The sequence below is a fragment of the Onychomys torridus genome, chromosome 6, assembly GCF_903995425.1.
Source record: "Onychomys torridus chromosome 6, mOncTor1.1, whole genome shotgun sequence".
In the NCBI taxonomy this organism is placed as follows: Eukaryota; Metazoa; Chordata; class Mammalia; order Rodentia; family Cricetidae; genus Onychomys; species Onychomys torridus.
This window is the reverse complement of record NC_050448.1, coordinates 85375954-85393935: the sequence shown is the minus strand read 5'-3', so window position 1 is coordinate 85393935 and position 17982 is coordinate 85375954. Positions and strand designations below refer to the sequence as shown.

At 39.6% G+C, this 17982-nt stretch overlaps 1 protein-coding gene across 1 annotated transcript in view; it reads right to left on the bottom strand.

Moving 5' to 3' along the window:
• LOC118585877 (calcium-binding mitochondrial carrier protein SCaMC-1-like) overlaps window positions 1-17982 on the bottom strand; it is a 56368-nt gene that overhangs the window by 12110 nt on the left and 26276 nt on the right. Inside the window, exon 4 of the mRNA XM_036190847.1 lies at window positions 9789-9900. Within this exon, the coding sequence (XP_036046740.1) occupies window positions 9789-9900 (112 nt within the window). The remainder of the gene's footprint in view (window positions 1-9788; window positions 9901-17982) is intronic.

Sequence of the window (17982 nt, the reverse complement as noted above, 5' to 3'; positions counted from 1 at the left end):
GCACAAAATCTCAAAGAACTAATAAAAATAAAATAGTATTTTAAAAATAAAAATCACAAATTTAAAATGGAAGAAAAGAATTCTTTATAGTTAAAGTAACTTAGAAGCCTCAAAGCCCAAATTTGAATTCAAGTGTCAGGACCTCAGAGGCCATTGCTTTATACTATCTTTCTATACCCAAAGGAATGTTCTAGGCAACAAAAATGGTATGCTTAAAGATATTACTTATTCTAAGAACCACAAGATTATATATAGACAAGGAAAGGGATATTTTTAAAAAAATAATAAAATGGCAAAGGTCAATGAGATGGTTCTGCAGATAGAGATGATGGCCACCAAGCCTGGCAAACTGAGTTCATTTTCCAAAACCTATGTACTGACTCTTGCCAGTTTTCCGGTCCTCTCTACAAACCCGCCATGGTGTGAGCACACATACTTACACTAGATTTCATATCTTTCTAAGGGTTTAGATAATCATTCATTAGAAAGCAGAAAGTGATGATGGGTTCATGAGTTTGAAATGCCCACTGTTCGCTAGGTTGGTTGTCAAGAACAAAGAATTTAAGTTTTGAGTTTATATTGTTTCATTCCATGTACAAAATTAGGTTGATCTGTCTAGAGAGGACCTGATATCACAGACCAGCTAATTAGAAAAGGAAATGAAAGTAAGGGATGGCTGAAAGAGAGAAAAAACAGAGGAGTCAGAATAACAAACCACAGACCACAAATTTAAATGCCTTTGGAGGCCAGGCATGAAGTCTCATGCAGGCATCAGGAGAAAGCCCACAGAAAATGGACGTATCTGCCTCTTCACTTTAGCCAGTTTTACCCAGTTTTTCTTATGTAAAATGCATATTGGGGCTCTGTGTTCTTCTAATGTTCCCAGAGAAACCAGAAAGCTGGGATTTATCTATGAAATTCCTCTATTTTTAAGCAATATGTCAGCCAAACAGCACACTTAGCCTTTGATGGATACCTAGGAACTTGTGCCAGAGTGAGCTCCACTCGGTCATACCCACGCCCAGTTTGGGTGATGTTGAGATAACACTTTTATCTTGGGCTTTAAAGGTGGTGGTGGAACAAGTTAGGAATAGAGACTCTGGGAATGATGGGATTTATTTGGGATGTGGCAGTGTAAAATTTGGAACTAAAGAGCAGAATGCAATGGGATGGATGTTGGTGTCCTCCCTCCAATTTCATACACTTAAATCCTAACCCCAGTGTGAATGTGTGTCTTAAGAAGAGACCTGGGAGCTATCTGACTCTTTTTTATTCAATCTGTGAGGGACAAAATATTCCTCTATAACCAGGAAGAAAATTCTGCTAAAAATCGGACTATGGGAGTATGCACCTTTAGCTCAGGGCTCTAGCTGCTAGAACGAAAATACATTGTTTAAGCCACCACACCTGTGTTAGCTTCTTATAGCAGACCATGTTAAGACAAATAAAATCACAATCAATTTTCACTTTTAAAGCAGCTAGAATCAAGAAACTATAAAACCTATGTAGAAAAATAAAAACTCCAGTTAATTGGACTTTAAAAAATAAATGATGAAGAGTAAAGAGGGGTTGCTTACTTTACCAGGTTCAGTGACACTATAGAGCCATGAGCATCAAAAACAGTTCAATAGGGCTATAAAATCAGACAAACATTTAGAAGAGACACACAAAGAAAACTCTGAGAATATTGAGCTATCAGTGGAAGTTTGATATCTGAGCAAAGAGGTACTGTATTAAGAATAAATATGGAATCCATAGATTGGTAAGATTGTGTTGAGAAAATTCCTCAATACAGGAAAACATACAAACACAGCCTTCCCTTAGCCATGTACAAATGCAACTACAGAAGTGTTAAGACCTAAATATAAGAGATGGAACTACATCAATAGAGGTAAAAAAGACCAAGCAATAGTGAAGAAGTCTTTAAAATGCAGGAGTTGAAAGCCCATTGACTTTTGATGCATTGAGTATCAAAACATAAGGATTCCTGTTCAATTAAGAACAATGTGGAGAAAACAAGCAAGTGGGCAAATAACATAGTAGGGAGAAAAGGGATTTGCAAGTCTTAAGTTCAAGAATATGTATCTACAATAAATATGCAATTCCTATGAATAAATAAGAACAAGATAGAAAACTCATCAAAAACAGGCAAAGGCTGTGAACAGACATTCATGTAAAATAACATGAACACATCTGATCTCTTATGAAAATATTTTCAAACTGCATGGAGAATAGGTGATATTCAGTGAGGAATGAGATGGAACCTTATGCCCAGTGGATGGTAAATGTTTGAAAACTGGATGGTGACAAGCAGGAATGGCACTATTAGGAGGTGTGGCTTTGTTTGGAATAGGTATGGCCTTGTTAGAGGAAGTGTGTCACTGTGGAGGCAGGCTTTGAGGTTTCCTATGCTCAAGATACTGCCCAGTGTGTTAGGCAACTTCCTACTGCCTGCAAGAAGTAGGACTCTCAGCTACTATTCCAGCACCACTTCTGTCTGCACGCTGCCATGGTCCCTATCATGATGATAATGGACTGACCTCTGAGACTGTGAGCCCCCTATAAAATGTTTTCTTTATAAGAGTTGCCGTGGTCAGGATGTCTCTTCACGGCAATAGAAACCCTAACTAAGACATAGCCACACCTGGCAGGATCTCATAAGCATTTCCTACCAGGTAACCCACAGCCACCACACTCTCCTAAAAACGTGAGAAAGTTACAGAAACCAAGAAACAAAGCACCCACCCAGCAAAGACAAGGTCAGATAATAGCACCTAGAATTCCAATCATCCCAAACCCGGATTCCTAGACTGCAGGAGGCTGTAGGTGTACACAGTATGTGACAACCAGTGCTCAACAGGTCCACCCACCAGATGAATAACGCTCTGCTGGGGAACCCTAGTAGGCAAAGTCCATGGGGTCACTGGTTGTGGAAACTGGTTGTTTTATGTCTGTAACTTTGTCATGTGCCACCACTTACCTTCCTAAAAAGAACAGCTGTAGGGTTCTTTCCACAGCCCATTGGTAGTGTGTTTTACATCTTTGGGCACACAAAGAGCTGTGAATGGTCAGAAAGATGATTTCTGCTTACGCTGTACAATTCTGATAATACTAGAATACTTTTCATAACTAACACAGGAAAGTAAACAGTATTCTTAGTCGCAAATACAGCTAATTTTAGATTTCAGAGCAAATTCAAAACAATCTAGCTGCCCCTGCAGAGAAAACACAAACATAAGTTCCAGGTGTTTATTGCTGAATCAAGGCCAAAACTGAAGTAACTTTGGGAGACAGAACCTCCTGCAGCAATTCTCTTTCTGCATGTACCCTAACCACTTAAGGTTCATCCAACTAACTGCTATTGTTAAGTGCTGAAATTCAATGCCATTCACTGTCTGGGAAAGAGCTACATGCACGGCCAAGTGCTACTCACTGGCCAGTCAGTGTGACATCTCTAACCTGAGAAAAACTGTGTGACTTATCATGTGTAATAAGAATGGGTTGGACCCTGAAAATGTAACATTTAATTGTCCAGAGTTTGGCTTTGAGAGGGAGAAGGAGGAGTGAGAGAGTGTGTGTAGGTGTGCAGAGGGAGCTGAGGAGAGAGGATGAGTAGACAGGAGAAAGAGGGCAAGAGAGATTTTCAGAAAGAGATTCTGAGATGTATGTCTGTGTAAAGATCTGAGCAGAGGTGAAAGTGTGTGTGTGTGTGTGTGTGTGTGTGTGTGTGTGTGTGTGTGTGTGTATGTGTGTGTTGAGAGAGCAGGAGATGTGTGCAGAGAGAGCTGGGTAGAAGATGAGTAGCTTTGTAGAAGAGAGAGCTTGTATAGCTATATGGAAAAGAAACAGAGGAGAAATGTGTGCGTAGAGGAGAGTGAGTGAGAGAATGAGTGAGTGAATGGTGTAAAAGTGTGTGTGTGTGTGTGTGTGTGTGTGTGTGTGTGTGTGTGTAAAAGACTTGCTGCTATGTAGAGGAGCAATGTGAAGAGATGCGGAGGGAGTGTGTGAGTGTGTATTAGAGTGTGGGGGAGGTGTGCAGAGGAAGCTGAGGAGAGGGGATGAGTAGTTAGGCAGGGGAGAGAGCTAGAGAGATTTTCAGACAGGATTTTTTAAGATGAAGTAAAAGAGAAAGTTACTATCAGAAAGTGTATGTTTCCTTATTTTTTCCCCTCAGATAGAAAAAGTCTAGCCCTCACCACATTCATGGAATTTTTTTTGCATACCCTGGTGCTGACTGGAGGCTGGGCCTCCCAGTTAGCATTACTAGACATCAGCATGAACACATAATCAGTAATAACCAGGGCACTATGTCTCCAGTGGAGCCCAGCAACTCTACCATAGTAGACCCTGAGAAATGCAACATAGCTGAAGACAAGACAAGGACTTCAAAATAACCTTTATAAATATGTTAGAGGTCCTTTAAAGGGATATGAATACATCCATTAATAAATCTATGAAAACACAAACTGAAATAAAATGAAGAACATAGTTCAAGACTTGCAAGTAAAAATGGAATCAATAAAAAAAAAAATCAAACTGAGGGATAAATGGAAAAGAAAAATGTAGGAACTCAAATGGGAACCCCAGAGGCAAGCCTCACCAACAGAATGTAATTGGAAGAGAAACTCAGGCATTGAAGACATGACAGAAGAAATGGATATATTAGTTTAAAAAAAATGTTGAATCTAAAACATGCAGAAACTCTGGGACACTATGAAAAGAACAAGTCTAAGGATTAAGGAAGGAAAAGAAACAGAGGTCAAAGGCACAGAAATTATCTTCAACAAAATGATAGAAGAAAATGCCCCTAACCTAAAGAAGGGGGTACCTATCAAGGTACAAGAAGCATAGAGAATATTAAACAGATTGGACCAGAAAATCAATTCCTCACAGCACATAATAATCAAAACACTAAAGGTACAACAAAATATTAAAAGCTACAAGAGAAGACCAAATAACAGGGAAAGGCAGAAAAACACCTGACTTCTTAATGGAGACTCTGAAGCCAGAAGGGCCTGAACAGATGTTCTACAAACTCTAAGAGACTACAGATGCCAGACAAGAATGCTATGCCCAGCAAAACTTTCAAGAACAATATATGGAGAAAGAAAGAAATCCCATGATGAAACCAAATTCACAAAGTATCTATCTACAAATCCAGCCCTATAGAAAGTGCTAGAAGAAAAATTTCAACCTGAAGACGTTAACCACACCCAAGAAAACACAAGGGATAAATAATATCAGAACAGCAAATCAAAGAAGAAGAGGAAAAAACCCACATCTGTGGGGGCCCACAGAGACTCCATGGTGTGGCCTTACTCCATATTGGCTCAAGGTCAGAGATCTCGTTTTTGTCCCCCAAGGCTGCATAATAGGATGTTTTGGCCAAAGGTGTGGTTACTAGTTGTCTCATACTTCAAGGCCTAATTACAGGATATTTTACCATAAGGCATGGCTACCAGATGTTTTAAAAACTGAGGAAGTGTTTACACTTGTCTGTGCTTTGTACCTTGAGCCATTGTGTCCTTGAGAGGAAGAGGTCTTCTGCCTCTCCACTTACTGGTGTATAAAAATCCCATGAGGGATAAACTCAGGGTGACTATGGTATTGACCCAGAGCCCTCCTGATGCTATTCTGTGTCTCTGTCTTTTTCTTTGCATCTCTATTTTTTATATCTATTATTTCTCAATCCTCACTCCTCCCTTCAAGACTGTTTGATAGTCAGGCAGGACCTGACACACTGTAACAACAAAATAACAGGAATCAACAAACTCTGCTCATTGATAACTATCCACATAAATGGTTTCAATTCCCCAACAAAAGCACACAGACTAACAACTGATGCAAAACAGGATCTATCCCTCAGCTGCATCCAAGAAACACAACTTAGCATCAAGGATAGACATCACCTCAGGGTAAAAGGATGAAAAAATAAATTCTAAGCAAATGGACCTAAGAAGCAAGCTGGGTGTAGCCTTCTTAATATCTGGCAAAATAGACTTCAAAACAAAACAAATCAGAAAAGAGACGGAAAGACACTACATACTCAAAAGATAAGTACACCAAGAGAACATTGCAATTGTTTACATCTATGAAGGAAACACAAGGACACATGAGTTCATAAAAGAAACACTACCACAGTTGAAGTCACATATTGACCCTCACGTAGTGATAGTGGGTGAATTTGATACTACACTCCTGCCAATAGACAAATCATCCAGACAAAAACTAAACAGAGAAATTCTGGAGTCAGCCGACATCATGAAACACCATGACCAAAAGCAACTTGGGGAGTAAAGAGTTTATTTCACTCAGAATCCCATATAACAGTTCATCATCAAAAGCAGTGAGGGCAGGAAATCATGCAGAGCAGGAACCTGGAGCCAAGAGCTGATGCAGAAGCCATGGAAGAGTATTGCTTACTGGCTTGTTCATCGGACGGCTTGCTCAACCTGCTTTCTTATAGAGCCCAGGACCACCAGCCCAGGTGGTGCCACCCACAAAGGGCTGGGCCCTCCTCCTTCAGTCACTAATTAAAATATGTCCTATAGGCTTGCCTGCAGCCAAATCTTATGGAGGCGTTTTCTTAACTGAGATTCCCTTCTCTCAGATCATCAGCTTGTGTCTAGAGGCAGTAAAGACCTTTGACAAAATCTAATAGTCCCTCTTGATAAAAGTCCTAGAAACATTAAGAAACAAGGAACATACATAAACATAATAAAGGCAGTTTACAGCAAGCCCATAGGCAATATCAATCTAATTGGAAAAAAATTTAAAGCATTTTCACTTAAATCAGGAACAAGTCAAGGTTTTCTATTCTCTCCATTCCTGTCCAAGTCTTAGCTAGAGCAATAAAGCAACTGAAGGAGATCAAGGAGGGACAAACAGGAAAGGAAGAAGTCAAAGTATCTTTAATTGCAGATAATATGGTAGTATACATAAATGACCCTTAAAAATCTACTAGAAAACTCCTACAGCTAATAAACACTTTCAGCAAAGTAGCAGAATGCAAAATTAACACACAAAAATCAGTGTCCCTTCTATATACACATGACAACCTCACTGAAAAAGAAATTAGGGAAACCTGAGATCTACAATGATGACTTTCCTGTGAAATGGTAGTACAAAGCTTATGGGAGAAACCAACCAAGATGTGATTTGATTTGGGGGCCATTCCATGAGATGTAACCCATACCCAACACTGCTTGGGTGGTCGAAGACAGGAGACTAGACAGAGGCCAGGCACCTAGGAGAAAATCAAATACTACTACTCTGCAAACAGAAAGTAGCAATAAAATGACTCCCAATGACACTCTGCTGTACTCATAGACCAGTGCCTTGTTCAGCCATCATCAGAGAAGCTTCCTCTTGCGGCAGATGGGAATAATACAGACACCCACAGCCAGACAATGTGCAGAGAATGAGAGACCTTGGAACACTCAACTCTAGAGCATGTATCTCAGTCAAATCCCTCCCCTCAGGGCTCAGAAGAAGTATAAAGAATGTGAGAGCCAGAGGGGATGGAGGACACCAAGGAAGCAAGACCTTCTAAACGCCAGGACCGATGTACATATTAACTCACAAAGACTGTGGCGGTATGCATAAGGCCTGCATGGATCTGTACCAGAGGAGAAGTGGACACATGCCCTATCCCTAACCCAGAAGCTAGCTCCAATTAACCACTTGCCAATGACAAATTCGTTTCTCCACCAGAGATAACTGGGAAAACAAACCACTCTTGAGAATAGGCCTAATGTCCAGCAGGAGATAGTCAACACAAAATGAACTCAGGGGCATCTTAGGAAGTTCTTTGTCTCATTATGTTGTGTCAGGGCATTTTTAACCTTACAGGTCCTTTGCAAATATATTATGGATTCTGGTTTTGTGTTTTTATGGGATTCCTGTGTCTGTGAACATGTGTGTGTCTCTGTATCTATATGTGCTTCTCATGTTTTTTCTCTTTATTTTTCTTTTTCTTTTATTTTCTTTTTAATTTTCCTTTATTAACTTTTTTTCATTTATTTTACATACAGTTCCCCTCCCTCCTCTCCTCCAGTTCCCTCATCCCCTCCGCACTCCATCTACCCCATTCCCCATCCACTCCTCCATCTCCATTCAGAAAGGAGCAGACAGGCTTGAACAAAGCATGGCACACTGAGTTGAGGTAGGACCAAGCTCCTCCTGCTGCATAAAAGGCTGAGCAAAGTACTCCAGCATGGGGAACAGGTTCACAAAAGCCAGCTAAGCACCAGGGGATGGGTCCTGATCTCACTAAGAGCCTTACAAACACAGCAAGCTACACACTGTCACACACACATGCAGAGGGCCTAGGTCAATCTCATGCAAGCTCCCTAACTGTTTGTTGATCCAGGGTCCATGTGCTCTCACCAGCTCATGTCAACTGTGGGTTCCTCTGTCATAGCCTTGACACCACCCCCCCCACCACCCCCCGCTCATACAATCCCTCCTCCCTTTCTTCAGGAGGACTCCTGGAGGTCGGCCTAGTGCTTGGCTGTAGATCTTTGCATCTGCTTCCATCAGTTACTGAATAGTGTATTTCTGATGACAATTAGAGTAGTCACCAATCTGATTACAGGAGAAGGCCAGTTCAGGGCATCCTCTCCACTATTGCTAGGAGTCTTAGCTGGGGTCATCCTTGTGGATTCCTGGGGGTTTTCCTGGCACCAGGTTTCTCCCTGACCTCGAAATGCAACCCCCATCAAGATGTCTCTTTCATTACTCTCCCCCATTCCACTGGGGGAATGGAAACTGTAGTCAGAATATATTATATGGAAAAAAATTGATTCCCAATAAAATAAAGATGTAATAATACATCCCAAGTAGTAGTTATAGGAGATAAATTAAGTGAACATAGAAAGGCTGGTCAAAAAGTAAGAAATCAGATGTGTTATCAAAATACCATAGAAATCAAAACCAGATGAGAAATGATGTTACATCTTCCTCACATGTTCAAACATTCAGGAACACAGATGAAACAAAGTGGCTAGCCTAATAAGTGTTTATTGAAAACACGTGTTCTTAGATTGTTTTAAACACATTAACTAACGTACTAATTGAACTCTGAAAACTCATACAGCTATCTCCACTATCTCACGGGAGAAACTGAGGCACAGATATACTGAGAGTGGGTGTGAGGTGTGGGTTCAAACGTGTGCACTCTGACTCCAGAGCTAGTGGTCTTCTTTCTTGTGGACTGTCTATGGAGAGAAGACAGAACACTGGTGAGAACTGTGTGTTGTGGGTACAGTATTTTAACGCCCCGCCTTGCATCTAAAGAACTTAAAAGACTTTCAATACAGACTTTCCTTTACTCCTTACAACTTCAAGTCAAGGGGCTTATGAGACTTAAAAGAGCAGATAACTTGTACATTCGTTCCCTTTTTACTCTAAATTCTGAAATCTTAATATGTAATTTTATATTCCCAATGCCAAAAGACCCACTCAAGCATGGGATTATCTGTGTAGAAAGAAAACACGTATTTTTCACTTTTCTAGGACAACACAACTACATATAACAACACTATTTTTAACACAGAATAGACCCTTTTAGTAGGCACCTATTAAGATGTAGGTTTTAACAAGCAAACTGTGGTTTCTATGTTTGCACATAAAATACTAACATTCCTTACTAAATAAGAATATTGTTAAAAGTAAATAACACATCTTTAGCCATTGAGACTAGAACTATAATGGGAACTATATAATAATATTTACCACTACAACAGTTAAAGAAAGATAAAAAATAGTAAAATGCAGAGTAACCTTACAGTAGAATGCTTCCAGAAACGAATAATTTCATTGATATTTTTTGCAGGGTGGAGGAAAAAGTAGTCTCTCCATTCATCCCAGTCTATTGTCATTGACCCATCGCTATCCATGCTGAAATACAATTTTAATGGTGTTTATAAGACTTGTAGCAGCACTGGTACGCACATTACTCAAACACTTCTGGGGTCTTTGTCATTGAAGCCACTCCTTTGGATTTTATCAGTATCACTGTATTTTCATTTTTCCTTCTTAAGGAATAGACTGTCTTTTAGAGCAACATCAGATTTTAAGAGAAATGGAGAGGATGCTATAGACAGCTCTTGTATATCGCCATACCTATGCTCTCCTATTGGTTACATCTTACACACTTGTGGTTTACTTGTTACAATCATGACTAATGGCTGACACATTATTCGTAACTAAATTTTATACTTTATTTTCAGACATCCTTCATTTTAAACTAATGTTCTTTTAGCCTCAGTGTCACACTGAGATATAACACTCTATTCAGTTATCATGCTTCCTGAAGCTCTTCCCTACTATGGCAGTTTCCAGACTTTTCTTATTTTAACAATGTTGACATTTCCAAAGAGCACCGATGATAGGGCTAGAGAGACAGCCCAGCATGTAAAATGCCTGCTTGGCAACCACAAGGATTTGAGTTCAGTCCCCAGAACCTATGCAAAAATAAGCCAGGCACGCTGAGGAAGCAGAAACTAGAAGGTCTCCTTCCCTGGCTCACTGGCCAGCCAGCCTCCCATGTGCAGGATGTTCTAGCCACTGGGAGACCCCATCTCAGCAAAGGAAAACAAGCAAACAGACAGAAAGGTGGATGGAGCCTGTGGAACCTGAGCCGGCTTCCACATGCACATATACACATAAGCAGGAGGACACACACACACACACACACACACACACACACACACACACACACACCATACGCACATGCACACACAGGAGTACTGATCAGATGTTTTGTATACTGTCCCTTCACTGGAATCCACTATATATTGCTCTTTTAATTGTTTATTTGAATGTAATTTCCACATGTTCCTCATATTTCTTGAAGAGAAAGATTATTTTAAAGTCATATGCATATCTCTAGCACTAAGCAGTCAAATGACTAAGTTAATAAATCTGACTAAATAACTTTGTATCTTTTGGATCTTCTAGTATTATTTTTGTCTTTGACCTTCTTTTCCTTGGTGGCTTTCAAATCAACTTTAAAGTAACCTTTTATACATAAACTCATTTTTTTATACCCAATACTCCATTTTTACCATGTAAAACTCAGTGTTAACTCAGCCTTCAAACATCTCCAGAGAAGATGGCTCAGTGGGTAAAAAGTGCTTGCCACACAAGGCTAATGACCTGGAACCCACGGTGGAAGGAGAGGACTGACTCCTGAAAGTCGTCTGCCACCTGCCACACATGTGTCATGGCACATGTATGTCTGCACACACACAATAATAAAAATTCAAATTTCATCTTAAAAAAAAATGTTTCTCTAAGTGTGCCTGGAATTTTAGTGGTATTTTTCTAAATGGAAATTTTGTGAAACAAAATTCATTCACCTGACAAGGAGCCTCGTGTCATTTCCAGCTCCAGTGAAAGTATTGTGAACATTCATGCACTGACAAAATGCAGGTAATGAGTGTCCACTGGCACTGTGGGCAGAACTGTGTCCTGTGCAGGGAAGGGAAACAGATGAGCCAATTTTCCATGCTGGTTGCTGGCTTGGGATAGTTTCCAAACAGTAGCATGCAGAAGTGGGAGAACAAGGAGAGAATGAATGGGTAGAACAAACAGATGTGCAACTCAGAGCTCCCAGAGAGCCGGCACTCACAGGGTAAATTATGTATTTAACTGGCCAAATACTAAGTTACAACTGACCCATCAGCCTGACCATAAAACAACTGCAGGACCTGGATGTGGCAGCTCCTACTTGCATTCCCTGAATTCTGGAGGCTGAGACAGAAGAGGTGAGTTCCAGGGCCATTCTGAGCTACCAAGTCGGGCTCCATAACCCTCATCTCAAACAAACAAATAGACCAAAGGGACAAAAGAAAAGAAAGTACTGAAGGTCGTGTGCTTCATTGGGAGTCTGTAGCTGAGCTACATGAGGAAGAAAGGAAGAACAAAGGTGTCCATTTACACAACAGTCCTGTGGAACATACAAGGAGCACTTGCAATAGAGCTTTCCTCCCTGAGTAGAGTTCAGTGGTAGAGAGCTTGCCCAGCACGTGTCGGGTCATAGGTGCAATGCCCAGGACTACGACCAAAATCAAAATCTATTCTTACTTATAACAGAAATCTGGAAATTGATGAACCAATTCTATAATTTAGCAATTTGTAATAACAATGATAAACACAGATAAAGAACACATATACTATTTTAAGCAAATTTAACTTACAATGGTAAGCAAAAGAACTCACAGGACAACTTCATAAATACAACAGAGACAACTCCGGCAGGTTTTCTTCTGACCTCCACATGCATGGGTACCACATATGTGCCAGCAGCCACATACATACATACATACATACATACATACATACATACATACATACATATGTACGTATGTACATACATACATACTAAAACCATAAAAATTTAAAAATAAGATTGGGAGATTTTCAGTAAAATTGCTTTTTTTAAAAGACACACATAAAAGCTGTGGTTAAAAATGAAGAAGAACATAACTATCAATTTGGAGATGGTAAACAGATAATAAGAACATGATGAACAGCTCCCACAGGCCCCATGATGGTCGCTGCAGTCAATATGGTGGCAGCTTGCACCACAGCTCTGTGACAGGCTCGGCATCACAGGTGCCTCCCACCTATCGCTGCCAGAATAGCCAAGACTAGCAGTCAAAAAGCTTGAGACATAGCCATGACCATAAGTTTGTAAACAATTTAAGCCTCTGAGTGATTATTTTATAAGTGGCTGCAGGACTGAGGGGCCAGGCGGGACAAGACAAAACTTTCAACTACATTTGGCTGCCCAACATACTGGCTCAAATTTCCACCTAAAACCTGAGAGAACTTAATAAAACGGATTCTAAAATGGAGCCAAAAACACTTCCTACTTCATGTCTCATGTAGGCTGTGAGACAATGCAGGATTCAGGCTTGACTTGCAGCATAGCAGATTCCTGCTATGGTACACAGAGGCATCTCCAAGCCAGGCAGCACACTGCATGGTGGATTTAGCTTTTGCTAGTACAGGAAAAAAAAAAAAAAGAAGAAGGTTTCTGTGCTACACACTGCTGGATGGAGACATGAACGCACTGCCTCCCAGAGTCAGCAGAGAGCATGGCTCCCAAAGCTGGAGATGAATTATCTCCGCCATGTTGAAAAGCTGAAATGGATGGAGTCAGCAGCCAAGGATGCTGCTTTAGTCCTAAACATGCAGTTTAGCAGTTTAAAATCTCTCCTGGTCAGAGGATTATAGTTTCACAATAAGTCAGATTCAGATGAAATGAAACTCTAAATGGTTTATAGTTGTGTAAAAACATACATAGGCTGGAAGAGAGAGGAAAAAGAGGATAGACAGTTATAAAAAAAATATTTTTAAAAAATGAAGACTTTAAAGAGACAGTAAAAAGTAATATAAAAAAATAAGCCACATAAAGACAGAAATCACACACAGAGTCTGGATTATATTGTCTTTGGGATTTTTAACTACAGAAAGACATTTGATTGTAAAGGCTACTAAATTAAACAAATATATATATATATATATATATATATATATATATATATATATATATATTTATTTATTTTAAAGGTATCTTGACTTCAAAATTTATGTCTAAGGATATGTTGCTTTGGAAAAGAGGTTCTGCTTTTGTTTCCACAGAAGATGAGAACCTATGGACTGCTTCCAAGCTAATATGGTTTGACCAGCCAAGACCCCCTGAAAGGTCTCCAATGACACCATGGCCCAAATGATCCAAAATCCAAAATCAGCTTCAGAATAACTGGCTGAGACAATTCATCCTCACAGACTACAGCCAAGATTTAACTATAATTCTTAATGTTCTCAGGATCCCCATAAGATTACCAGTGCCCCAATCAGCAAAAAGTAGTATGAGATGCTACACCCAAGTTCCCAAAATATTTTTTTATAAATGTTTATTTTTATTTAAAGAGGGTTGATTATAAATACAATCTCTTTCTAAAAATAAAAGGGGGATATTATAGATATGTTAGGATGAAAGGGTAGATTATTAAATGTACTTTTAAAGAGCAACAACTTGTTTAAAATGTTTTACATTGCTATAGATTTTAGTTTATTACAAATTTAAAGTCAATTTTGTTAAACTATATGTATATTTCTACTCTTGTTTAAGGTACTATGTTTATGCAATTCATTTAAAATTATAAAATATAATTAAAAATAGATTAATAGTCATCTATGATAATCATACTTATAGTCATGTTAGTTAAGTTTTTTAGGTATACATAGGTATATTTTAATTAGGTAGGTAATGCTCAAACACTTCAAAGACTTACAAAATATGACATTTAAAATGTTTTTAAAACTTACACTTTCTGGGCAGTGAGACACATCTGCTCCTGGCAGCACCAATTACTTCAAAGAAAAAGATGGGCATTGAAGATACTCTATATGGAGTTTATCTTCTTGACAAAAATAGCCACTTGGGCAAGAAACTGCTCTTAACTGGACTGCTGATCATATGTTATATAAACTAGATAAACAAGACCCATAGGAAGGTGACCACTAAACTTTACAAGGCAAAATGGTTCTTCAGGTTCCTGCTTTGCAGAGGAGACTGCCAAATATTCTACAGGACGCAAAGAGAAGTGACTAAAAAAACTCTAATCCTATTGGCTAAAGATGAATGCCCCAACATTACAGAGGTACTTTGGATGACTGTCCAGGCAGCCAGCTATCTCTGTCATTTCCAAAATTTTGGAAGTTGTTTACAATGCATTTCCTGTTACTTAGGTAATATTATATCCTTCTGAGGTCTTTGATGTAGTTAAAGACTAGATAGTTATAATTTTCCTTGGTTATAATAAAAGATAAATTAGATATGAAACCTTAACTCACAAATATAGGATAAACTATATCCTTTAATTTTACCAAATACAAATAGACTAGATATTGTAACTGTAATTCTTGCTTGATAACTGTTGTTATATATATATATATATATATATATATATATATATATATATATATATATATAACATATATATATATATATATGTTATATATATATGTATATAATTTTACTATATTAAAGCTAAACCTTCCTTTTTGATTAGATAGAAAAGGGGAAATGCTGTGGGATGTCTTTCTGTATGTTGTGAATATATGTTGCTCCCATTGATTAATAAATAAGCTGCTTTGGTGTATGGCAAGGCAGCTTAGAGGCAGGCAGGAAATCCAACAAGAGAGACAGGAAGAAGAGGGGTGGAGTCTAGAAGACACCAGCTGCTGCTGAAGGAACAACATGCCAGCAGACTGGTAAAGCCACAGAACACGTGGCAAAACACAGATAAATAGGAATGGGTTAATTTAAAATAAAAGAGCTAGCTAGCAATATGCCTGCCATAGGCCATGCAATTGGTAATTAATATAAGCCTCTGAGTAATTATTTTATAAGCGGCTGTGGGGCTGCGAACTAGGTGGGACCAGAGAAACGTGGGACCTTGGGGCCAGGCAGGATTGGAAAACTTTCCAACTATAGCACATGTGTTAAGAATTGGCATGTCTGTGCAATGTTCCTCAATCAATAAAATCTCAGTTGTAAAAAAAAATAATATGAGAATATGATGAAAAAACATGTCAATATATTTGAAATATTATTTATTTATATATTTATTATTAGTACACTAATTGTCATAATAATGGGTTTCATTAGGTAATTTTCATATATGTACATGTCTTTAGATCATAATTTGCTTCCCCTTTATACTTTCTTATTCCCCCCAACTTCTTCTGTTCTCTTCCCAAGGAGGAACTTACACTTCCATGTTGTGTGTACTGTGTTCATGTGTGTGTGTGTGTGTGTGTGTGTGTGTGTGTGTGTGTGTGTGTGACCCAATGTGCTTAGTTAGGTTTAGTTAGATTTGCTTACAGGAACATGAAGATTTGCTTAATGGAGCATGGGCACCTAACCACTGAAGAAAATGTCTCCCCTCCCGTCAAGCAGAAACTACATATATATCCTCAGGGGTGGGACCCATGAGTCCCCTCATTCCATGACAGGATACTGATGAGCCCAAAATGGTGAAATCTTGTGCAGGAAACCACAGATGCTGTGAGTTACGAGTGCAAAGACCATACCACGCCCTAAGTCACGTTCCACACAACTTCTCCCCAACTTCCTTTGGCTCTTACATCCTTTTAGCCCTCTATAGTGATACTCCCTGAGCCTTTTAGGGGGTGGTAGAGATGCCCCACTTACGGCTGAGCATCCAACGCTCACTCACTCCTAGCATGTTGATTCAGATACCTCTGACCGCTGCAAAGAGAAGCGTCTCTGACCAAAGCTGACAGCAATAGTAATCCTCTGCTAGACAAAAATAGTTACTTAGAAGGTGATTTGATAGACACATCATAGCCATTCAGCAAAACGACAGTAGCTTCACCAGATGGCCCATGATCTCACATGCGTGCATGAGTGTGTGTGTGTGTGTGTGTGTGTGTGTGTGTGTGTGTGTGCATGCATGCAGGTGCACTCTTCTGTGCTGGCATGTGTGGAGAACTACAGTTGACCTTAGATTGTGTTTCCTCCATCGAGTCTCCAGCTTTTTTTTTTTTTTTTTTTTTTTTTTTTTTTTTGGTTTTTTGAGACAGGGTTTCTCTGTAGCTTTGGAGCCCGTTCTGGACTAGCTCTGTAGACCAGGCTGGCCTCAAACTCACAGAGATCCACCTGCCTCTGCCTCCTGAGTGCTGGGATTAAAGGCGTGTGCCACAGCTTATTTTTTAAGATAGACTCTAAACCCAAAGGTCAGAGTGTGGTGATATTTTATTTGTACTTAAATGTGATTTTATTTGTATATTAATAAAGTTGCCTTGGGGTCAGAGCAAGCCAGAGCAGAAGCTGAGCAGTGGTGGTACACGCCTTTAATCCCAGCACTTGGAAGGCAGAGCTAGGAGGATCTCTGTGTGTTCAAGGACACAGCCAGCATGGTGACACACGCCTTTAATCTCAACCTACCATAGAAGACCTGGAGGTCTGTATAGACAGGCAGTGACTAGGAGGTCATGTGGCTGGGTTTACAACCAATGAGAAGGCAGAACAGAAAGTCTATATAAAAGACAGGACACAGGAAGTAGGTCTCTTGCTGAGAGGAAAGACAGAGCAGCAGTGAAGGGTAAGGTTTTCAGCTCTCAGCTATTGCTCTGACCTCTTGGCTTTTAACTCTGCAATTGGCTCTGTGTTTCTTACTTAACAAGATGGTTACATCTATAGTCAGAGTTTCATCTAGATTGTCTGGATAGCAGACACCCAAGATCTCACTGTCTCCACCCCTGCTACTGGATCACAGGCACAAGCCATTCTGTTAGCTTTACATGAGTTTTGAGGATGGGACTTGGGTCCTCATGCCCATGCAGCAAGCACTTTCCCCACTGAGCCATTTCCCCAACCCCACAGACGGTCTTCAACAGGGTTCTTTGTTTTGTTGTTGTTTGATGTTTTGAGGTCTTTATAGACTTTTAAATATTAATCCTCTGTTGGAGTACAGCTGACAGAATTTTTCTCCAGCTCTCCACTGGGTTGTCTATCCTCATTGCTTTTTAATTCCATATGGTCTCGTTTGTAAATTGCTGCCCTTACTTATTCAGCAACTGCAGTCCTGTTCAGAAAGTCTTTACCTACACCTACATCTTGGAGTGTTTCCCCTGCTTTTCCTCTGCAGTCTCAGAAGGTCTTTGATGCAGTTTGAGTTAATTATTGTGTGGGCTGAGAGATAAGGGACTGGTTTCATTCTCAGCACATCCAGTTTCCCTAACACCCTAAAGGCTGTCTTCTCTCCAGTGTATACTTTGGCATCCTTGTCAAAAAGCATGTGGCATAGTTGCCTGGACTTATATCTGGGTCCTCTATTCTCTTCTGTTGATCTCCCTGTCTGATTTTGTGCCAGTGCCATGATGTTTTTATTACTGTAGCTCTGTAATATAATTTGAATTCAGGTACAGTAATACCTC